We start from the raw sequence: 24,689 nt of genomic DNA, 5'->3' as shown, positions 1-24,689 counted from the left end.
GCTCTTTTATACTGATTGTGCGCCATGATTTGCGTAAATACGCCTGTTTATAACTATTTTACATGGCTAAGTTTAGCATGCTGCATTCCTTTTCGTCCTTCAGTATTGACGATCATTTTAATATGAAAGCGTGTATTACCCATGACAAATTATAACGCACTCTTAAATAATTAAAACAAAGTATAATTTTGATTCATTCTGATTTCTGCGTACTAGTTATTTCTGCGAAGACGTTAGCAACGTCTTTTCAATTAATGTATTGCCCCAGAAATACATTTGTGATGGGGATCCGATCCCTGCAGGGGACACATATCTCAACGTCACAATGTCCTCTAGTCAGTTCGACACACTTGAAGGGAAACAATAACAACAACAACAACAACGTTATTATCTCCGTTTTAATAAATAGTAAAGCCTTAAAACAAACAAACTTTCACGACGAGATTTGTGGTGCCGTCAATTCGATTAGGAACACGACTGATGTGCTGCAGTTTTTGCTAATGAAATTATTATTATTATTATTTACTTTCTTTTGCGCAGAATGCGAGTGTCCGTCGTACCAACGGCACGGTTACCTATTTGAAGGCAGGCATCTGCACGAAGATCCAGGACAGAAGAGGAGTTAGCATGACAGAATAAGCGCAAACACGGTCCGCGCGCTTAGTTCGTGTTCTGTATTTATTGCATGGTCCCGACGCTGTTCGCGATGCGAACATTCGGTTATTTTGACCCAAAACACGGCTTGTACACTTTTTCAGAGCCAGGCAACCTGTAATGGTTGCCTTCCAGAAGCTTCAAGAGCATGTCTGAAAAAGCCTGAGGAATCCGCGGACCTTTGGCACTGTACCACCTTGAGTGCAGAAACAGGATTACTTGGCACATTTAGGAGACTGTGCATTTTATGTGTGTCAAGGTATCACATCTGCGAGGTTATGCCTTGGCACACAATTGCGGAGTCAGCATGTCAAGAGAACACAAAATTAAAATAAATAAAATAGTAAAAAAGCAGAAGGACGAGTAGAAGACACAAACACAGTGCTGAGCGTCTTCTATAGTCATCCGTGTAAACTTTTTTTTTTCGGTTTTATTTATTCTGATTATGTAACGACTCGGCAAAATACACGCCCTGCAGCACAAGTTAGATCGTTGCTGGTGTTGCGAGCTACGCGGTTGCAGTCGCAGACAGCCTTCAGAGAAGCCATAAGCTCGCTTTTTCATCGCTCCCCTTCGAGCCCGTGCAGAATTAAACGTGCTGCGCACGAGTTCGACTCGCTTAAGGTGTGAGTTCACAGTCAGTCGAAGTGCCATTGGTATAGCTGCCCTTCAGGGTTCCAGAAGGTGGGATCAAGATTCGCCGTTTCTTGAGTGTCAGTTACTGTATACATAGGAAGGCTCTAATCGTTTAATCGCCGTACCAGCCAGTTGACGCACATCGCGATATATAATGCAGACATTTTCAAATTTGCTCGTGACTGTCTTGAGATTTTAGCATGGGTATATGGGAAGTCCACGCCTAACTTGTGCAGCGTGTTTGAGAATCCAGCGCACAACGTGAAACGGACTGCAACAGTTGGCTAGCGAGCTCGAAGATGTATTGCGTCTGCTTTCTTCTTGCCTATGCGGATTCTGGGAACCTTGTGATTTTACTACGATCTACTTCTTTGATTTTGCCGTTCGTTTTATGTCGCTGACTTGCTGTTCAGTGATCCGGTAGGGTAAGAACAGAAAACAAGAGTTTAGAAACCTCAACGTTCACATGGGCGTGGAGGTCCTTCCAATGTCTTGTGGATGCTCACGACAGGATTGCACTAAATGGTCGTGAGTACAGGGGCTTTAGTCTTGTAGGGATCAACAACGTAAATACCGCATCCTGTAATGTCCCGTGTGCGAGCGACATTCCAGGATGTGGTATTCACGCGCTGTGGATCTCAGGTCCAGCCGTCAATACGCGACCAGAAATATACCACTTGTTTCATAAACAAACGATTCAACTGTAGCTAAATAAAATATCGTTCTTACATTAATATGTTCCCCCCGTACATGACGACGCCTTGAACATTCATTACCACATTGCACTAAATGGATAAGCCTAAACCTATAGTGAACCACGTGACATTCCGTGGACGACGTGCGGTTAGGGAGTTTCGTCATCACACATATAAGACTCGCGCGCAGCCATGACGTAAACGTCGTTTCTAGAAGCACGTGACGATCGTTACCTTGTGAAGTTCCACGAAATCATCATGTCCATAATAGCAGGGAGTACCTCAAGACCACTAGCCAAGTCACAGAAATACGTGCGGTAATGGTGCCACGGGCAGGTGACGCGACGATGGATGAAGTTGCACAAAAGCATCCTGTTCATCATAGCAGGGAGCACCTCAAGACCAGTCGCCGAGTCAAAGACGTGCGTAAAGGTGCCCCGGTCAGGCGACGATGATGTTGTCCCCGTCCGAGTCTTCGGGCGTTCCTCGGCCGCCGTGGCTGCTGGCGCCGTCGGAATCGTCGTCAGCGGCCACCAGATGTCGATTCCCTTCATCGCAGGACTGGCGTCCCCCACTGGCCCCTTGAACTTGATCCTGAAGTCGTCGCTGTCGCTCTTGCTCTTCGCGCTGTTGCTTCCGCCACTTGGCTCGACGGTTCTTGAACCAGACCTGCGTTCAGGAAGTTCAAAGATACACGTCAACCATATCTGGTGCATGCGAGCTGAGGGAGTTGTTTTAACAAACGGACAGACAGCAAACAATGTTCGCACATGTGCGGTTTTGCCTTATTGCCATCTGTCAATGACCAGCGAATAATTGTTCGTAAAGGAGCGGAACTAGAAGATTGCAGGAGTCGGCAGAAAGTTCACTTTGTTATGTCGGTGAGAAAAGCAATATTGGTTATTTATCAGCCTATAGTTGGAGTGGTTGTGTCTCCAATTCCTCCAAGGTTATATCTGCTGGTGAACCGTTCAAATGGTTGCAGACCCCGCCGTGCACCCCCCTCCCCCAGCTGACGGCTTCAAGAAGCCTGCCTTCAGACACGCCTGCAATCTGACGAACGTAAGCTTGTTGTCGGCACCGTGATCGGATGCTGTGGTCATACATTTTTCTCTCGAATTTTCAACGTCCGGGAGGGTGACTTGGTGAAATCGCAAGATGTAAAAGCGATCGCAACCAGAAGAACAACACAGAGTCAAGGCGGCAGGGGCGGCCTTCCGGCGGCGTCTCACTCCCACTGACTGGTGTAGGCGATCGTGTGGCCGTATACGGTAGATTTATACTGACCCAAAGGCGTACTCTACGTACGCCGATTTTGTCAGGTACGACCAATGGACCATTTTCAAAACCCCATCAAGCAACAGTGCCGGTCGCATTGTCTTGCGCCCGAAGCGTGTGACTGGATCCAAGTCGTCGCAGAACGCTGACGAAGCGCTCGTGTCTAACACATGCTCAGCGTAGACGTATACCCAAACAACGACGGAGTCGGATAATAGGCGCAGCAGCTACTGGACGGCACACACTTTTGAAGAAAGGTCTATCACTGCTGGACTTACTTCCTTTCTTCAAGATATACACTTTGCAGTGAAGTTACAGGATATGTTAAGCAATAAATAAGCTTGGAGCGCACGTTGGGAACTGGTCCCCGCGCTCCATATGCTTCCCTGACCTTAAGCTCTCAGCGATTTTTTGGCTGTTTTCGAAGTTGAAGGACACCATTCGCGGTCGATTGTTTTCAACACGCTCCAACGTTTATACTAGACCTTTGCTACAATTGGCATTGCAAAAAAAAAAAAAAAAAAAAAAAATTTTAGGCAAAGGGATTTTGAACAAAAAAAAAAGGAAGTATTCCTTGGAGAGCTCATTTCAAGAAACCTACGATCATCAAAACGATGTTCAAAAATATGTTCCTTCGTTGTGTTTTTCTTATATTCACAAAACGCAATTTTTTCATGCGCGTTGGTGGTTCGTCTTTTAATCATTCACACACACACACACACCGGCGCACTTTTCAATTCACTACGGCCGGCGTTCCGGTTCCGCGGCCAACACAAAGAGCACGGCGACGAGTCCATTGGAAACGAGACGAAACCACTCAAGACGCCGAGTCTTCAAAATGCTCAGAGAGCAGAAAAAGAGCTCTGGAAACCGCGTTAGGAAGCAAGAGCCAAGACACCCAATCTAGTTTCGCTGCGCGCCCTCCCGTATATCCAATGAGCATCGAGGCCCCACAAATGAGCAAGCGACGCGAACAACCAGCTGTTCCTTTTGTTGCCCACAAAGCCGCGGGGACTTGAATCCTCGGCGCGCGGTACTCGAACCTCCATCAGGTGTCAGAACCAGGACCGACCTCGACGCACTTGTCGGCACACGAGGATCGTGGTTTGACTGCCTAAAAAAGGCGCAAGGTCCTCCAGTCGACGGTGGCAGGCCGCCCCGAAACAGAACAACAGCAAAGACATGTTCTGCGCGTGACTTCGCGAGGTCGGGGTTTGGATTTCGAGGCCTCGCCTGGAAGATCGCGTTTCTGGAGCGAGCGAGGGAGGTGGGGGATGAGATGTGAAGCCGCGAACAAAAGCGGGGTTTGGTCCTCTGGCTCGAGTGCGTTTTCCCCCAATTCGGCTTTTGGTTTTTGGACAGACGACGGTCGCTGCGGTTGATGGGAATGGGTGTATATATACACGCTTTCTGGACCCAGAGCAGCGATGAGGGTCTGGAAAATGAACTGTCTTGCCGAGTTCATGGCTGGAGGGTGCGTGAAGAGCTTTTGGTCGGAAAGCGAGAAAGAAATGGAAAGGGAGGGAGTTTTGTCGTGTGCCTCGACGCCGAATGACTAGTTTCATCAGCCATATATGGTCTTTGTGTTGCGTGAACTGTTAGTTGTCATCTGCAGCAGTGACCCGTTCAAAGAGTCTACGTCCTTGAAGATTCGTGTAATATTCGCAGTTTCGTTTTTTTTTTTTTTTTTTGCGTGTATGTTTTTTTTTGGATGGTAGAGCTGTTTCCACCTTATGGAATTAGACAAGTGCTGCCCACCTAAAGTTGCGTAGTCACGTAACATTCATTAGGTCGCTCTAGCGCGACATACTTGAATGTGCACCATTTGTGAGTTACTAATGCCACCCAGTGGTATTCCTTTTAATCAGTTTAGGCGGTGAGGAGGGCGAGAGTGAGAATGAGAGGGAGAGGGAAAGAGAGAGAAAATAAATGACTGTGGAGAATTCAAGAAAAGCTCCCGAAGTTTTTTTTATAGCATTATTATTTTTGCAAAAGTAGCGATAAAACATAAACTGATAAAAAAAAAAAAAAAAAAACACGACACACCCGTGTTTTTTTTTTTTTTTTTAAACCTAGAGAGTTCGTCGGGATTGGTCGCTTTTAAGAAAAGGGGCAACGAAGCGGATAACCATGACTATCCTCGCAGTTTTTGTTTCCTGCCGTTTTCTCATCTGTAGCTCAAAGTATCTTGTCTTCTCTAACCCGACATTATCTACTTTACAACCTTTTAAACTCGAAACAAGCAGAGCGCCTTTGGAGAGCACCTTTTTTGGTGATCTCCAAATAAGACGTAACTCATAGGACACGCACGAGACAGGAATATAATACCATTTTGGACGCATCCCAGACCTTAACGGCAGCCGGACTTTGCCTCGGGTCTATCTAACCATCGTCAGTCATAGCTCATCACCGGCATAATGCCAGTGGTCAATGGCATTATTTCGAATAACATCACTGGCATACTGCCGAGCGCTGCACCAGCTGATCGCTGCGACAGAAACACAAGTAATCCATGTTGATGTCCCGATGGGTTTAGTTCTCAACTTGGTCACTAGGTTTGCGACGGTTCTATCTCCTCCCCAATAGACAGTGACCGCTTAAGAAACGCAGGACATGGCCGCTTACGCTTCTTGAATCGGGATTGGTTATTTAGGGCGATGCCGCAATGTGACTGGCTGTGGAGTGCCAATCACATTGCGTAATGCCTATCACAATCGCCCTGCCATTTTTGGGCTGTCAGTGATTATAATTTCTTAACGATTGCTATGTAGAGTATAATCCGTTCCGATAATTGACTGCCGTACGTTGCCGTCTTTGTACACTGTGCTGAAAAACGTGTTCTGGGCATGCGCAGTACAGCTCTCTTCTGCAAAATATCCGACGCGGCGCATGTGTCCACAGCACTCGACTTTTCTGGTTTCTTTGATAAGCACTGAAAAGCTGTATGTGAAACGCCGAAAAAGGAGTATGACACTGTTTTTGGACACATCCCAGACGTTCGGGGCTACCCGAGTTTGCCTAGCGATTGTATGTGATCATCATCAGCCACAGCTATGCTCTTTTTTTTTTTCAGTTGAACTCTGACCGTATACCGATGGCCCGACGAAGCCAATCGGCACTCGGTGTCTTGTGGCTCTGCTGTCTCTAAACCAATCATGCACAAAATTAACACGCGCCCCAGTGATGCACCCGGCGTCTCCCATGCACTGCGCGGCACCAAAATCGGCGAAGGGAAACATCGCCGGCGATCTTCGGGTGTTACGACACGGCACCGCTCCCTATAACCAGCCAATCCATTGCGGCCTCAATTGCTACGCGTCCTATCGCCTAGCCTCTCAAAATATATGCACTTAGCCGGCCCCACCTGTCGGCGCATGCACAAGGTGTTTCCTAGCCAGTTTCCACAGCCAGTGGGACGCTGCCAACTTTGGTTACTCTAAGCCGGTCCAAGGTCAGCGCATGTACCAGCGCAGGATCGGGGCGCATTTACTTTGCGCAGTTGGTTTTAGTCGGTGATAGCGAATGCAAAAAGGAGATAAGTGCCGTAATGACGCAACTTTTTCGCTGCTTCATAAGGGAGTTTTCGTAGACCGCGTCTTCCCCTCCGCTAAACCCTCCGCAGCGAAGAAGCGGCTACTGCGCTTGCGCGCCCATGGCCTTGACTGTAGACTTCCGGGTACCATAGCGGGTAGCGGAGGGCGTCGCGGGACGGCGAAAAGGATTTATGAAAACCCCCTATTGACTCCCTAAGGTCGTAGCGTCGGTTGCGCGCGGATTTAAATTGGAACGGAACATGGTTAGTTCCCGCCTGCTATACACCAACACTGTTTCCAAACAGACCCGCGTCTGCCAACATTAGGTATGGGCACTGCGCGTGTGCACAAACAAAATCCGGGAGAGGAGAAGCGTCGGCGCATGCGCAGTATACGACACCAGCGTCGGCGTAGTGCTGTAACGTCAGAGAGTTGAGTCGGAGGCCTACCTCGACCCTCTCCTCCCTGAGGTCCACGCGGAGTGCGAGCTCCTCCCTGAGCCCAACGTCCGGGTAGTGGGTCCGCAGGAAGGCGGCCTCCAGCTGCTCCAGCTGGTCCTCGGTGAAGATGGTCCGGTGCCGGCGTTTCCGCCGGTGGCCGACGCCCGACGCAGCCGCCGACGCCGCCAGGGCCAGTCCCACGACGCAGCTCGGGTCCATGTAGGCCGGGGCCTGGGACCCCGTCGAGGGCACCAAGCGCAGATCGCAGGCCTCCGAACAGCCGTAGCCTGCAGAGAACGTTTAGGTCTGTCTGAATGCTGCGGATAAAATTCGGGAGAGCTATTGGGGAGGAGATGTTTCGGCGGCTCTCTTTTATGGTTTCTATCTGTGACGTCACGACCAGAATTATCAGTTCTTTTCGATGCGTCTGAACTGCCTGAACTAGTTCAGCAGCGCAGGAACCAGCGCATTCGATTCAACCGGAAGTTGCACGGCCACTGCACTGGCGCGTTCGATACTGTTTTTAAAAACGTTACTGTTTTTTTGTGTTTTTTTAAACGTCTTACATCTCCTCACATTAACCCAGGAACTGCCGGTAGATGGTGTGTTGCAGTTCTTTGATGTCAGACTGACCTTTTCTGAACGACACGTGTGTTGGATGTACCACCCTAGAGCCAAAAACCCCTGTTGCCGTACAACTCAGCTCATTCGAAACTGGTCAAAAGGAATATCGCCAATATGTGCGTATTGAACGCCCTAAAAAAAAACATGCCACCATATGATGTCAGAAGGCCTGGGCACGCAGTATAGGCGATTGCTGGCAGCTGGCTTTCCGAGGAATGTGGTGGTGTCTGTTGCGGAGATCGTATTAAAAAGATCGCGTAGTGAAGCTTGCCCTCGCCCAACGGTTCTCAAAGATAAACAAAAGGTCGCGGTGATACCGTACATTCACAAAACGACGCATGGCCTGAAAAAAATGGCCAATCAATCGAACGTAAAAGTAGGGTTTTCCGCACCAAACAAACTTAGTAAGATTATGTAGGATCACAGATCCTTTTCGTAAGGTTCCTTCTGGATGTGCGGTGAAAGGCAGGAATCCCTTTGTTGAATGTTCGGAGAAAGTATAGTGTATCAGATCCCCTTATCATGCGGAAACAAGTATATAGGTCGGACCGGTAGGTGTGTTAACGATAGGCTAAGGGAACACAAACTTAAAGTAGGAAATGGACCTTTTCCGAGAAGCGTTCTGCGCACGCGCGAGCGCCCGATGCCAAGCGGCGGAAGTCGGAACAAAAAATCAAGGAAATTCGGAAGGAGGCTGTGTATCAGCGAGTAGAACACGCAACTGCAGCATATATATAATTGTATTACACAAAAAAAGAACGTCGACGGAAAGGAAAACACGACGTTTGGGTGGACGCCACGGATGCCCCTCTTTAAAGTCGCGTTGGGCAGGCGCCGCTGCTCGGAGAGCGAAGAAACTGGTAGCGTAGCTCCCATTATCGAAGGTAAGTCACTTCCTCGATTTTTAGTTCGTGCAGCCACCGCCTGGTGCCGTCGGTATGTGGAAAAGGTCCATTATCGGGACGGTCATCTGTCTGATCATTGTCAAAGCTGCAAGTGTGTCTGATCATTGTCAAAGCTGGCGAGGCATAAGGAAAAAGCTGTGAGGCAAATAGCCGAGGCATATGAGATTAAGAAGGGTGGGGCAGCGTGTGTCAGCGTGTGTCAGCGTGGCTTCAATGGATCTACTTGACAAGAAACGTGCCTTCCTCAATAGACTACTTCCATAAAGCCCTGCATGCAACACGGCGCGCGTTGCACTCTGGGAACTAGTTGGCCAGGGAGGAGGGTGGCATGGTTTCGGTTTCGATCGACACGTCGACAAGAGATGGTTTTCTGGTCCCGAGAGCGTCATTTGTGGTCTCTAAACTAACCTAAATGGCCAGGCCTCGAAGCTTTAGCACAAGCCTGAGACGTATAGCTTGTCTTAACACATGCTTGTTGTATTTTTGTACTTGAACCTTCCTGTTACCGTTCCAATCGAGGTATGTGGACGAGCCAGTGCTGGGAATCTCGACGCTGCGAAGCTCGGGGATCTTGCTTGTATACGAATCAACAAGCTGTAGCAACCAATAAGAATGCAAACATCGAGCTCGCGCCTTTACATTAGTGTTGTTGATCAGGAAGTTTGTTTGTTTCGTGCGTCCATAGACGAAATATTACTTTTTGTAATTACTGTATTTCTTAATATGCCTGAGTATGCGAGGTAAAACTCGGAGGCGCCATTGAAAAGCTCAATTTTGATACACTTCTTATCTCTTATCTGTACTGACCCGCAGCACTGCACGAAGTGAAGTCGCCACCCGCTTGCATTCCATTAATATTCAACAACGCGTATGCACATAAAGTTATCCTGCAATCATATAGGCAAATTCGCACATACAGACCGTTTTGAAAAAGCAAAAGTCGAGCACTTGTGTGAAGAATGTCGCACCGTTCCCCGGAAGTGCGCCGGACGGGCATGAACCCCCATGCGCACCGCATAGGGGTTCATGCCCGTCCGTCGCACGGTGCGACATTCTTCACACAAGTGCTCGAACGAATTCAAAGCGCGTTTGACGGTTGCTAATAGCCAGAATATTTGTTTTGTGTTTGTTTGTTTTTTCTGCCTGAGTATGCCAAGATAATTTCAGACACACCGTTCAGGCGCAGATCTTGGGCGTCAGTAAAAGCTCGTCCAAAAAGGCTTAGCGAGGAGTAGGGGACGCTTGTTAGGGCCTCCGTCGTAGCTAGCCGATCTCAGCGTTTGCGAGAAATTAATCTTCTACCAGCATAAAATTCGAGTGGGAGATATATGATGACACGAGGAAGACATCATAATAATTTTTGTGCAGTAGCGAGGTCGAATTTATTGCGTTTCCTTAAAAGTTCATGCGTAAACGCTGGGCTCAACTTTGATACCCTGTGAGGATGCGGCTTTCTTTTCGCCCAATGAAGTAACAAGAAACGGACGTTTGGCAAACAAAATGCGTATAAGGCTCCTGATGAACAAATTTCAGTTCTAGTTCAGTGGTACTAGACGGGATTATTGAAATTGAGCTCGAACATGCACTCGTAGGGTGAGGTGACTAAGCCACGTCTTACTACGTTCGGATACGCACACACAATATCCGGTGTTTCGGAACCAAGGAAAGTGCCCCGGTCTTCGTTTTGTATCGCTCGAGAATGAGTCTGTTGTACGTTCGTGAAAAGTTAGATAATCGAAAACGCAAGCAGCGCGTTCGGTCGCGGAGTGATAGCATGACGTGAAGCTGCTCAGTCGAAACCGAAACTGAGTGGCCAACTAGTTCCCAGAGTGCACTGCGTGGTATTTCGCCGCGATGGGGCGCGTCGGTTTTGGAAGTAGTCCATTACGCGGCCAGGCATCGGGTTGGCTATAGTGATGGTGCGCGATATCAGAAACAGGGATAGTATATAAGTGCCGTTTCATGCAATAAAATCAGTTGTTAGTAGCGCACTGCGGTGTCTGATTCTCAGTCTTTTTGTCCTTGTTTTTGAGCGCTAACATGTATTCCAATTTCAGTTCAGCGTCCATGCAGAAGCAGACGACGAAAGCGGACGACACTCATAATCCGCCTTGCCGCCTCTGCTCGCGGTGCCATTTCTCGGAGCTCTTGCTCAAATGTCTGCGCTGTTCACGACTGAATCTTTGACATCATTGCATTGGCGCGGATTGCGCGGGAACTTCAAACTCGGCCTTTTGGAAATTGGTTTGTTAAGGCATCGTTTTCAATCGTTTCGAATAATAAAAAGAAATATGTGTTTAACCTGTCAGATCCCCTTCGAGCGAACATTGTCAAAGTTGACGGTTTGACGTTCCTTATTTCCACGAATGAAAGTATAAAGGCTGGTTCACCCATCCCCATTTTCCAACGTTACGTAACGTTAATAAATCTTGCGTACAAGCCACCGGAACATCTGTGCTTCATATTGAACGTGGCTACAAGTTCAAGGAGATAGTCTGGCACACGACATTTGGGACACGCATGTTTCGGTAATGGATGCAACAAATTTAGCAGAATCATTCATATAAACGATTTTGTGAGGAAGTGAACTTCAATCCTCGATAGGCGATGGTACTGTGGAAGTCCGGGGAGAAACGGTTGATGATCGAACTGGACGCAATTTACGTGAATGAGATAAACGAGGGAAGATACGGTGGGAAGGTGATAGTAATGATTCTCTGAGGAGGGTACTGTGATCGAAAATTCACGAAGGAGAGAGAGGTGTGACACTCGGCGGCCAAGGGAAAGTGCGCTGGGCTTCGTCCTCTCCTTCCTCAAAAGGCTAATAGATTCTGCGGGAGCGCTGGCTTTTGCTGTAGAGAAAAAAAGAACGAGAAAACTAAATATTAAAATCACAGGGGGAAAAAAATCGGTTCCAAGATTGGCGGAGAAGGTCTAAAGGAACGTGATAATAAAAAGAAAATGATGGGGTAGGTGATTTGACGATCGAGAGACGTAATTTATAGCAAAAGTGTTCAGGGGAGGGGAGCTAGGTGGCGCAAGCTACCACCTGACACTAAAGGTGCAGCCAATACCATCCGTAAAAAACAGTCCCGTATTTTTTTTTTTTTTTACGTCGTAAACTGTTGTGTGTTATATATTTTTTGTAATGTGAGCTGATTGAGTGGTTATTGAAGATACCCAGAAAGTTGCTAGTTGAAACCCAACCCTTTAAGTTGCTAACTAAAAAGTTGCTAGTCAAAAGTAATTCTGAGCCTAATTACATCAAACATTATTTATTTTCCTGAATAGGCCCCTTTGGCACAAATCAATGAAACACCAAACGTGTTTCTTCTTTTCTTTTTTTTTTTCTTTGTGTGTGTGTGCGATGCGTATCTTTTTTGCCACGAACGATTTGGCCCACGTTTCCAGAAACACCCCGAGTATTGTAAAAGTTCGTCGCTGTGGAGAAAAAACAACATTTTTTTTTGCCGAAACACAGCAATCTTCTATAATCGCCTGTAATGCGCGTGGTTCTGGATTTTGGATTTGGCTTCGGATTCGTGTCGCTGTGGCTGTCCGAGGTTTATCGTGTTTACGCGCCCGTTTCTATTACATGTTTGGTTCTCTTGCTCCCACGTTCCGCATAACGTCCTTCGGCTGGCTTAAATCCCGCGGTTTGGGGAAACATATCCCCATGCAACGCGGGGGAAAAAGCGAGATTTATCCATACGCCGGCCGCAGGCACAACGGACAGATTTACGCTTTAGATCAAAGCACCCTCGTCCCCTTGCAACTTTTTTTTTTTTTTTCTGCTTCGGCGGATAGGGAGTTTTAGCGGATCGTTTTTGCAGCGATGACGGTGATATCGAATAGGAGAAAAGCAACCCGTATTTTTCGGCCCAGATGAATCAACTATGCATCGCAGAAAGCTCAAACTTCGTGAAAATCTCACTCTAAGGGTTGGGATAGAACGCGAAAGTCCGAGAACATTACGTTACCTGAATCGAAAGATATTTGAGAAAAACGAAATTTCCTCTATGAGCCGACGTCCAGCTAAGCCTAACACCGTCAAAACAAATGACACTGCAAGCGCCTGCAACATCTGTTTCATTAAAAAAAGAAAAAAGAAGAAAAATCTTGCCATTAAGAAAGAAAACAATATTCTCTTCCTGACAATTTTTTTTTTTTTTTTCCGCTGAAATAGATGCTAGTGGCGCCCACGGTGTCATTTCTTGTTTTGATGATATTAGGCTTAGGTGGACATTGGCTCATAGGGAAATCTCGTTCTCCTCAATTATTTTTTGATCCAGGTAACGCCATGTTATGTTAAACTTCCACGTTCAGTTCCCACCACTGGCGTCCAATTCCCACGGAGCTTCACCCGGGTCGAAAAACACGGTTCTCTTTAAGTATATCTTATGGCAGCGCCGCTAAGCGCGTGCAAAAAGGACCCCGCTGAGGGCCGGTGTAGTACGCCCAAGCTACTACGTTTCAGCAATGCCGTGGCCACGCGCCAAGCCGCTTCTCCGCGCATCTTTCACGTTGTAAAGGAGCAGCGTAATTTCGTTTCGTCTGCGATCCCTATTTCCCCCAATGCTTTTCCCAACGGAGTGGCCTCTCGAAACTATGCGACTTTTCTCCTTTCTGTATGACAAGACGCAGCCAGACCATAAATAAGGACGCTAAGAAGAACCGCTGGGAAATTTTCAAATATGAATTCGGAATAAAAGGGAAGTTTCTTCGTGGCGCTTATCGCGCGTCGCTTGCGTTGTGACGAATGTCGTGTTGATTTGGTAGCACCCTCGAAAGTAGACTTCATCACTGGCGCGCGGCCGGGGGCAGAAAAGCGCTGACCTGTCCCTCGGCGTTTCGGTGGCACCAACTCGGCCGGACCCAAAACCTGCGCCTCCTCTCCTTCGGAGGGCGGCGACGTCGCAAGATCAACGAGAATGCTAGGATAATCCCATTCACGCTGATCACCAGGTCATCATGGACACCTGCCACGTTAGCAGCGAATGCGGTTTCGATGCTGATATATGCGAAAGATGAGAGTCGAAACGGAAAAACCTAACGAAGAGCAGACGACGAAAGCGTGGGAAATCCGGCGCGAGAACGCGAGAGTGCTCCCAACTTTTGGAAGGCGTTATGGAGCAGCAGCGTTCGCTTCAGCTCCGCTAACACCACTAAATTCCTGCGATCAACTGGGTCCCCCGACCCAAATCTTTTACCTAAGGACGGCGACCCATCGAAAGACTTCCAGCAGAACCAAATGTAGGCGAGTCTTTCTTTTAATTCTCACCTCGAGAGGCCGCCGTAGGCCCGGACCACGGGTAGGCAGAACTAGGCCTGCCCATCACCCCGCATTCTGAGCATGGCGAGTACTGAAACAACGCCGATCGATAGGTGCACCGAGAACGACGAAAACAATAGCATGGAGCTAGAAACCAACAAGAACAACGCAAGAAAGGTGATAATTCCGGCGAAAAGATTCCGTAGTCAGGACCGGGACGATAATTTCGAGATCAGCGACGACGAGATTAGCAGGATAGCTAACATCAACGATAGTTCTCCTCCTGAAACGACAAACAGTTGGACGCGAGTCACATACAAAAAGCAAAAACCACAATGGGGAACCCACCTTGAGCGCTTTGACGAACCAAAGATTGTGATTGTGGTGAAACCCACGACGCAAACCAGAATATCGAACATCTCATCGCGGATCCTCATGGACCAACTGAAACAGCTTTTTACAATTCCTTGCAACAGAGACCGACTTAGCTACGATCCCAATCACAGGAACAACACCATAGCCATTACTGTTTACAGTGAGGCGCACGCAGGAGACATCCTCCAGATGAGCACTCTGACGCTGGGTGACGGCACGGAGGTAGGGGTCCAAACATACAGATCCACCACGGGCCTCATGCCCAGAGGAGTAATACACGACGTGGATGCAGAGTTCACAGCACAAGACATTGTCGACTACTCAGACTCTGACTACTGCAATGTCCTACATGCAAGACCCATTGGGAGGAGAGGCACATTTCTTCTTACGTTCGATGGAAATAGAGTTCCTAGGAAGATCACGCATCGCGGAAGATTGTTCAGAGTATACACGTACAAACCAACAGCCGTCCTGTGCCTCAAATGCCACGGCATCGGGCATAAGGCAGCTGTCTGCACGAGAGAGCAGAGATGTAGGCGTTGTGGTGAACCTCACCCAGAAGGAGAACAATGTGAAGATACGTATTGCCCTAACTGCCATGTGTCGGGACATACAGCCTTCGACCCCAACTGCGAGACCAAAAAAAGCACGGACGCAAAGCTACAAAGAAGAGCACAGGCAATGACACAGACAAAAAGCAAAGCAACAAATGTGGCAAGTGCGTCTCCATGGAAGAGGATGGCTACTGCCCTGCACAACCAAGGCACAGTTAGAGGAAGAACATCCTTTTACCAAAACCGCTTCTCCACCCTACAAGACCTCGAAGAGTTTCCGCCGCTGGAAAACACCGGCAGTACCAAGAAGGGCCCCACCGGCACCAACTGCACGGCATACAAACAGGATCTACCAAACGCCAATGCCAACATGGCCAAGAGAACGTCTTCAACGAACAAGACATCGATCGAAGCCAAAGAAAATCAATTAAAGGAACTTGAAAGACGTGTGGCCCAGCTCAAAGTGGAAATTGAAAAAGACAAACAAGAAGAAGAACGTGCCAAGCAACGCAGACAAACAGAACTGGAAAAAAAGAAGCAAGATGCGATCAAGAAGAGTGTTGAACAAACGATGGTGCTAATTCCCTCCTTCAGAAAGAACCCAACACCGTCAGAAAACCCGCCGATCTGTGCGGTTACCCAAGCTACCCAAAGCGGGAATTGGGAAGAGAAAGTGCTGCGCTTCGTAGAAACACAAGCTCAGCAAACGCAACAAACACAGCAAATGCTACACCAACAAATTCAGCAACAAATACAGCAGCAGCAACAGATGCAGCAGATGATGCAGCAATTTCAAATCATGTTTATGCAGTTCCAGAAATCGCAAGTACAACAATGCAGCATAGAGGACACCTCCACCCCGACCCACAATGCAGAACAAACCAGCTAGGGATTCCCGGAAGACTAAGACACTCGATTTTCTCCAATGGAACTGCCGGGGCCTCCGAGTTCGCAGGGCGGAACTTAATTTACGACTGCAACAAGAACCTAAAGATGCACTACTATTACAAGAAATAAATGGGGACAACATCGGTCTTAGAGGATACAGAAGCTTCTCATCACCCTCAATCATCCACAAAAGAGGCAAGAAAGAAACGGTCCGAGCCCAAGTAGCGGTGTACCTAAGAAAACCACTGCCATATGAGCAATTAGACACTACTCAATGGTGCAACCAAACCCAAGAAATAGTAGCAGTCCGCACAACAGATAACGACATCAAAATCATCCTCATATCGGTATACTACAGACCAGCACTTTTCACGAACGACGAGCACAGCTGGCTAACACACTTTGTTAACACGTATCCCAAGCACCACATCGTAATTGGGGGAGATTTCAACGCCTGGCACGCGGACTGGGGACAAGACCAACCCAATGAGAGAGGCGTCAAAATTCAAGATGAATATGAAAAAGCAGGGCTCAACCTACTGAATGACCCCGAAATTAAAACCAGGCTCGGACAAGGGCCCAAACAGAAAGACACAACACCCGATTTAACCCTTGCATCACAAAAGTCTATAATAACCTGGAAATGCGATAATAATGACCCATGGGGAAGCGATCATTTCCCAATACACATAACACTAGAACTCGGAAGCAAACTTAAATTGAAAAGAAACAGCAAGACCATCATCTGGGATGATTTCAGAACAATCTTGAATCAAGAATACCACATAACTAACATAGACGAACTAACCCACGCTATGAAAGAAGCATCTGTAAAAGCGACAATTCAGAAAGCAGTAAACGCGGATGGCCCAAATCCTGACACACACCTTCTCTCACTCTGGCGACACAGACAGGAACTCATTGACAAATATAGAACATCCAGAACTCGCAAAGACTTAACTGAGGCAAACAAGCTTGCAAAGGAAGCACAATCTTACGCCAATAAGCTATGTATCGACAATTGGAACGACTTATGCGAATCATTTAACGAGCATACGTCAATTACACGAATGTGGAGTATTTGTAACTCTATGCTCGGAAAAAAGAAAGAGTGGGGTATCACATCCAATATAGCCCTACGAAGCAACAAAACGCTAGAAGAAGTACTTGAAGAAACGGGCCCACTTTTCTTCCCTCAACCTGCAACCAAGCCGAACGCAATAATCTACACCCCAACAGTAGTAGAAGACCAACACCACTACAACTGCGACTTTACCGTCTGGGAGCTTGAAGCAGCAATTGCAAACGGCAGGACTAGAAGTGCACCAGGCCCTGATCAAATAACCAACAGTATGTTAAAGAACCTACCCGAATGTGCGAGAGCTGCGCTATTGGAGCAGATCAACATCATCTGGAAGTTAGGTGAAATGCCAGAGGACTGGAAGATGTCGTGGGTCACACCGATACCAAAACCCGGAAAAGTCCCAGACAAACCTCAAAACACAAGACCAATATCCCTGACGTCGATACTGTGCAAGCTCGTCGAAAGGATGACACTTGCTAGGATCGATTGGTTTACGGATAAGAATGGTACATACCACCCGGCCCAAACGGGATTCAGAAAGAACTTGGGAACGCACGACAGTCTAATACTACTTAGAGAAACAGTATTGAAATTCACCCCCGAAGCCCACAGTACGAGAATGTTGGTGGCTGTAGACATCAAGAAAGCGTTTGATTCGCTACCACACGACGTAATAATCAAGACTGTGGAGACACAAGGAATCCTAGGAAGACCCCTTAACTTAATCAAGACATTTCTCAAAAATAGAAGATACGTAATCAAAGTGGGCAAAGATCAAAGTAGCACAAAGAGCAATGACATTGGAGTGCCGCAGGGTTCTGTCCTTTCCCCCACGCTCTTTAATCTAGCGATGGCACCGCTAGCTTGGAAGTTGGACGAGGTAGAGACACTCCATTTTACTATATACGCAGATGACATCACAATCTGGACGACACAAGGCACGAAAGAGGAACAGGTCGAAACACTGCAGGCAGCACTTCACATAATAGAGAGCTTCCTAAAAGAAGTAGGCATGAAACCATCAGCAGAGAAGACTAAACTCCTGATATTTGGTAGAGAAAGAGACAACACCAACCCCACTCTAAAATTCGACGAGCAGACAATAGAAAAGAGTGACGAACACACCATCCTCGGAATCCACGTCAACACCAAACTCAGTCCCGACAAATGGATCAAAAGACTGCGCGACACATGGAGACACGGCACCTCGATCATCAGAAGAATAGCGAATAAACACGGCGGAGCAGGTGAGGGAATTGCCAGAACGATAGTTCAAGCGGCACTCATACCGAAAGTCATGTATGGCTGTCGCTTTTACAGATTGACACTGCATCATTGGGCCCGTCTCGAAACCCTGATGAACGACGCGAGAAGATGTATTTCGGGCCTTCCGAGACAAACAAGACTGATAGAACTACACAAATGCGTGCCATTTCCGTCGCTGAAAGAATTGGCCTCCACGCAAGAAGAAGCACAAAGAGTCAAGATGCAACACACCAAGCAAGGCAGAGAAATCGCCAAACTACTTGGTTGGAAACTCGAGAACAATACACCCATACCAGACCAACTACCACCATGGGAGAGAATCGACATAGCCCAATCGGCCCCTATACCACGAAAAATGAACGGCGAAAAAAACAAAGAAAGACGGCGACACAAGGCAATGAAGCACGCCGAGGAAGTAAAAGCCATCATCGAATGTAACGACTCACATACCATCGTCTGCTACACCGACGCAGCCTTCAGTGAACGAGGAAATGCTGCTCTTGCGTGGTACGTTGAAAACACGAAAACTACTTGCACAAAACATGCACCGTACTGCAGAACAGCGCAAGAGGCTGAGATCACGGCCATTGAAGAGGCCCTGAATGCACTAGGACAAGAAGCCCAATGCGGCACGAGCATCATCATGTTCACAGACTCCCAAGACGCCATCCGTTCACTGAAGACGCATCAAGAAACGTGCAAGGCGATTCGAAATATTACGACTACGGCCATCAAGCTAAGGATGCGCGACATCCGAGCCTCGGTACGCTGGATCCCGGGTCACGAAGGGATCGAGGGCAACGAGATAGCCAACGAGGCAGCAGGAGAGTTAACTCGTTCCTTCCTCCGCTGCCTTCAATGCCACTCCGAAGCCCCCGCGCCCTCTCGAACCCATCGAAATCCACCACAAATGTCACAACCAATCGAGTCTCCAAAGAGCGAACCTGACGGCTTTTACGACCCTTTTTGGGAAATTAAAGCAGCCAGGATCGCTCTGAAGAAAACTATCGACAAGCACAAAGACGTGGCACGGGAAAGCCTTCCCAAGGGATTCCGAAGACACGAATCCGTCCTGCTAAGAAGACTCCAAGCAGGAGCTGCAGTCACTCCATCAATAACGAAGAAATGGGCGGACGCTAAAAAGAAGAAGAAGAATCCGGACTTTGTACCAAAACCAGACCAGTGCAAGTACTGCCTAGAGAATCTCAGACCAGACACTCAACACTTGGTCTGGGAATGTTCAAAGCTCGACCAAGAACGCAATGACGCCCTGGGAGCGCTCAACCATGAAGACAAGCCTTCAACACTCGACGAATGGGTAAACCCGGCAGGAGACTCAGAACGACGCAGCCTCATCCTCCGATCGCTGGTCGACTTTCTGAAGACGGCCAACCTCGGCAGAGACTTGTAGCTGCCACAATTACAACCCTACGCGCTTCCATCATCCTTATAACCCCCTCCCCTCTGGCCCTACCGTAGTGTAAACCGCCAGCAGAATTTCATTTTTTATAAACGTTGTCTGACCTGACCTGACCTGAAGGCGTTATTAGAGGCCAACATCTTCGCTCCGGAATCGAGGCGAAGATTGAACTTTGTGAAATTGTGAAGCCGGTGCGCGGTGTACGCGGCTTTAGAGCTCATCGTCCGCCGCTGTCAACAACGCTACCGGGTTCACGCATGTTTTCCTGACCTTGGTGACATATATATATCCACTTCGAGATTCGATCGGCACGGCTATAGGATACCTCAATGTCCTTCTGATTAGGGTGATGCCATCCTTTGTAGATATACCGGATACCGACAGCACGCGCTCCCGGGGGAAAAGACACCGCACAGTCAGCGCCACGAGCGCGTGTAGAAACACGCCCTTTCACGCGCTTCGAAAAAAAAAAAAATTTGGAACAAAATGCTTAGATGTCATCATTCTAAGCAAAACGCACATGAAGGCACCCAGGCACGGCTCATGTAATAAAGAGCAATATTATGTTGTTCTTTTTTTTTTTTTTCTTTTTCTAACACCTGGAGCAGCAAAACGGATGCTACGGATGCGAGACCGAAGCCACGAGAAACGGCAGTGCAGCGCTCGAGCACTGGAATCAACTGCTAAGAGCTCGTGCTCTGTGCCGTTAGTGTGGATACTTTGTTTCAACCCGCATTGTGAACAGGTGGAATCACCACGTGCCTTATAGAGAAATGCGGATAAACGAGTGCACGCTTCTCTAAATTCAATCTGGGTCTCGAGGCGAATAGTCCCAAAGCAGAGAATTGTGTCAAACGACATAGGGAAATCGGCTTTTTTTTTTTTTTTCTGCAATCTAAGCCACCTTTTGTTGTACTGACCCGCTTCGAAAGTCACGTGCCGATTATTAAAAGGCCGAAACCACTGCACAATGGCGGAACTGCATCGAGAAATGTGCGATTCATTCCATAAAATAGCGAATGTCGGAGTGCGGCCAACACTACGAGCCGACAAGCCAGTTAAACAGCGTCAAAAGTGAGACCTCACTGCGTTCATCATCGTTTTCTGTGGGTGTGTTTTTCCCAGTGTGCCGTGACGTTGAGGTTTTAGTGCGCCATTGTGCAGGGATTTCACAGCTGCCAACAGAGGGCAGTATTTCGAAAGGAGTCATTAGTGCTCCCGGATGGTAGTGGGCGTCACCAGGCCTAAAAGCTTGTACACCCCTCCACTTTAAATGTTCGCTTAGATTTGGTATACATCGTTGTCGCGATACCGAATTCCCAAATGGTGCCGCGTGGACTTTCTCGCTTGTCTAGATAACTCGGAACGATTGAGCACAGAGTAGCGAAAGCACGGCAGAAAGACCGCGAACAATCAAGACGTTCACACAATTACGCCTGAGTGCTTTTGATCGCTCACGAGAGATAACACAGTGGCGCCGTCTAGTGGGTCGCCGCGCAACGCTCACGATTTGCGTACATTTTACGCGTCAAATCATAGTTATACGCAGACTGGAAGAGTTGCACGACTAACCCACAGATGGCGCTAGTGTGTTCTCTTGCCCAAAAATGGGAACTCTAGTCGCGCGGTCGCAACGCAGTCAACCACACTCTCAAACACAGATGTGTGAATCAGTCTTTTTGAATTCATCTTAGATGGAGCCTCGTGCACTTTTGGCCTGTTTTTAGATTACTGAAAGAAAGAGTACAAAACACCCCAAAAGTGTGACAAGAAAGCGCGTAAACCATCACAAATAACAAACAGGGCAGCTACGCATAAATGCAAAGCCTGTTACGAAAAAAAAAAAAAAAAGTAATTGCCGGGGGCAGAAAAGAAAAAAAAAAGGAGCAAAGCAACCGATAAAAGGCAGTGTGGAAACGAAACCCAGACGGTTTCCCCTCGTCCCGGACCAATTGTACGAAACGGGATTAGATGGAGAGAGCGGATTAACGAAGCCGCCGATAATCCCGTTAAACCATTACGTCACCCGATGGACCGATGGATGCGGTTAGGGAAGAGGGTTACGACAGTTGGGTCTTTCTCGCCCCCCTCCTCCCTGTTGTCCCTACCTTTTATTCCCCATTTCCCCACTTCCTCTCGCTTGTATGTTCGTTGTTGTTTTGTATAGCGTGTCAGTTGAAACGAATCGCGCCGATGTACGATCGTGTTGAAAGGGGAAATCGGTTGCAAATGGAGCTCGCAAAGACTCTCAAGTGTGTGGGAGTGATCAGTTCCGATCTCTCCTGGAACCTATACGTTAATCACGTGACTAATAACGCCAGCCGTATGCTTGGTTACCTTCAGCGTAATTTTTCTCTAATCCCTTCGTCGTAAAAACTATTTGTTTACAAAACACTAGTGCAGTCAAAGTTTAAATATAGGGCCACTGTCCGCGATAACTGAATTAATTCAGAACACATCCGCGTGTTTTATTATGGATACTTATAATCGCACAGCTAGCGTAAAATCAATAGAAAACGCGTTAGCTCTATCTAGCTCGCACGTCACCACAAAATTTCTCGTCTTTTTCGGGAAATTTTCCATCACAACACTGTACTCGGAAACGAGCTAATACAACACCATCATTTGTTATCGAACATCTGGATCACCGCAACAAAGTAGGCGTTTCATTTTGCCATCACGACAAATATTTCGCATCAATTATCCCCAGAGTTTTGAATGGATGGAATCATTTACCTGCACCACTTACTTCAATTGTTTTTGTTTTTTATAGGCGTTCCAAACCATGCAATTTCTGTTGTATAACTATTTTATATCCACCTAAGTTATTTCGCTTATTCTCTCGCCACTCCCCCTGTGTAACGCCTCTGACCCTGAGGTTAAAACAAAGAAAAAAAATGTTGCATTCCGCTGTTCACAGACGGCACTGTTTATCGACTTCTGGCTAGATCTAAACTCATTAAAACAACCCATTCCAAAAAAAAAGAAAAAAGCTGCGGTGCCCATTACACGTACCATCAACATAAAATTCTTCCGTGTCAGCGCAATATATATATATATATATATCGCAAACGGTTTGAGAGATATTACAGCTGCGCAACTGACTCACTTATGTTGTCTCAAACGTGACCAAACCGTACACTCACTCTCATATCTACATTGCCTATTCCCTTTTTGAGGTGATTAGCCAACACCCTGCACCTGCCTTGGCAGAAGGACACATGGCCAACGTTCCGGGACATTCCGCGCAATAAAATGTTTTCAAAGAAATATAAAAACTTTAATTTATTTGCGTTTTATGATACGTGGACAATCTTTTGTAAAAAAAAATAGTAAATTTATAATTTTTTTTTTCGAGTGTGGCCCATATGATATATTAAAAAATATATATATATATTGTAGAGTCGTGGGAATAAAAACTATACGCGCCCAAAAGTTTAATTAATGCGTATTGATATATTATGACTGTCATACATTATATTCCCCAGGAACACTGGGATGTTTGTTGTTGTTCAGTTGAAATTCTCATTTTAGTGAATGCTCCGAGGTGTTAATGTTAAAGAAAGTTGAGGACGAAAAATTCCGAACAGGCTGTCCGTGTTTTTCTATACGTAAATATTTTGTGAGTTTTTACACCATACCAACGCGCTCACCTCAAAACATAAAATATCGAATAAAAACTTATACACGATTTATATAATTTCTTTAAATTTCGATACGTTTATAGGAAAAACCATCAAATATGTTTTCCTTGTCTTCTGTTTTTTTTTTTTTTTTTTTTTTTTTTTTTAAAATACGGGAGCGCTTTCGCGTGTATACGTAAAACAGTAACAAATATAATATCCATATTTTCATTGTTGATGCAAGTCGGAATCGTCGGGCATCCCCGACCTTTCCCCACTCCCTCGCGCGTTTCCCCAAATCGCGTATCCCGGATTAGTCTGGTTGTCCAAACAAGGGAGGACTACATGCACGCGCTTTTTCATGCCGTGGCGCATAATCCGCGTACAGCTCGCGATTATTTGGACTGCGTCTCTCCCCGCGCTCTTATTAATTTAGGTACTACATCTTTTGTTATTTTATTTTTTACAGCGCTCGGGCAGACGAGGTAATCCAGTGTATATACGTGCACTCGTGTTTATTCTGTGTCCCTCAATTCTTTTGTTTGGCTAACAAGGGAGGAAGCATTAAGACAAGATGGTGCCGCGTAAATCGGATTAACCCTACCTAAATCCGATGCTCGTGCCAGCATAGGGATCCTCCGCGCGTGCTTCCCCGGACGAAGCAGCATGCACGCGCTCGGGGGGAAGGCCTCACTTGGCTTCATGAGACAGAAGACTATCCAGGCTGTACGTCGGGGGAGTGTAGATCAGGAACAGTCCCATTAAGATTTGTTCACGTCCGTGCTCATGCCTCATCTTGTTGCGGTACCGCTGAAACTTCATTATTTAATTAATCTTAAAAAAAAAAAAAAAACACAATGCTATGTTGCCTACAAGAACCAAGCAGAAAAAACCAAATGGCCGCGCGAAGCCGTCTGCTTTCCCTGAAAGGAGGTCGCTCTCCATGGCGAAAGGTTTTTGTAGGCGTTGCCGCTACACACGGCGTCGATTTTCTTGAAGTCGCCAGTACTATGACCGAAGTATACTCGCACGTGACACCACTGAATGGCAGCCTTCTTTGTAGCGTTTTGGGTAAACGCGTTGTCTGCAGCCAGACATCCTCGGGTATTTGGCTGTGGAACACACTCTAAGCACGCGCATTACGTATATACACCTCTCTTCTGCAAAACATTTGGCGCCGCGCGAGCACATTTTTGGCCGCATTGATGAGCACTTTATTGGCGCACGGGAATTGAAAGGATATATTGGAGTTTGACGTCAGAAATCAGCCGAAGCCGATCTCACACTTCCAAGAAATGTCGAGGGCCATGGACACGCTTGAAAGCATGACTTTGAGCAGTTCCTCGCAATATAGACTATATACTCACAAAAAATGTCCGCGTGCAACACTGCGCGCCTTGCATTATGGAATCTCTTTGGGCATGGGGAGGAGTGGCATGGTT

The 24,689-nt window shown here is 47.2% G+C and overlaps 1 protein-coding gene across 1 annotated transcript in view; it reads right to left on the bottom strand.

The window, feature by feature from the left end:
- Positions 1-396: 396 nt before the first annotated feature.
- Positions 397-24,689, bottom strand: part of LOC120836196 (homeobox protein goosecoid-like) — a 48,086-nt gene continuing 23,793 nt past the window's right edge. The window contains exons 2-3 of the mRNA XM_040221746.2: positions 7,246-7,523; positions 397-2,654 (exon numbers count right to left, since the gene is read on the bottom strand). Coding sequence (XP_040077680.1) covers positions 2,427-2,654; positions 7,246-7,455 — 438 coding nt within the window. The 5' untranslated portion in view covers positions 7,456-7,523 and the 3' untranslated portion in view covers positions 397-2,426. The remainder of the gene's footprint in view (positions 2,655-7,245; positions 7,524-24,689) is intronic.

The sequence above is a fragment of the Ixodes scapularis genome, unplaced genomic scaffold, assembly GCF_016920785.2.
Source record: "Ixodes scapularis isolate PalLabHiFi unplaced genomic scaffold, ASM1692078v2 PGA_scaffold10__122_contigs__length_95168666, whole genome shotgun sequence".
NCBI lineage: Eukaryota > Metazoa > Arthropoda > Arachnida > Ixodida > Ixodidae > Ixodes > Ixodes scapularis.
The sequence above is the reverse complement of the archived record's forward strand: the minus strand, read 5'-3'. Positions and strand labels throughout refer to the sequence as shown.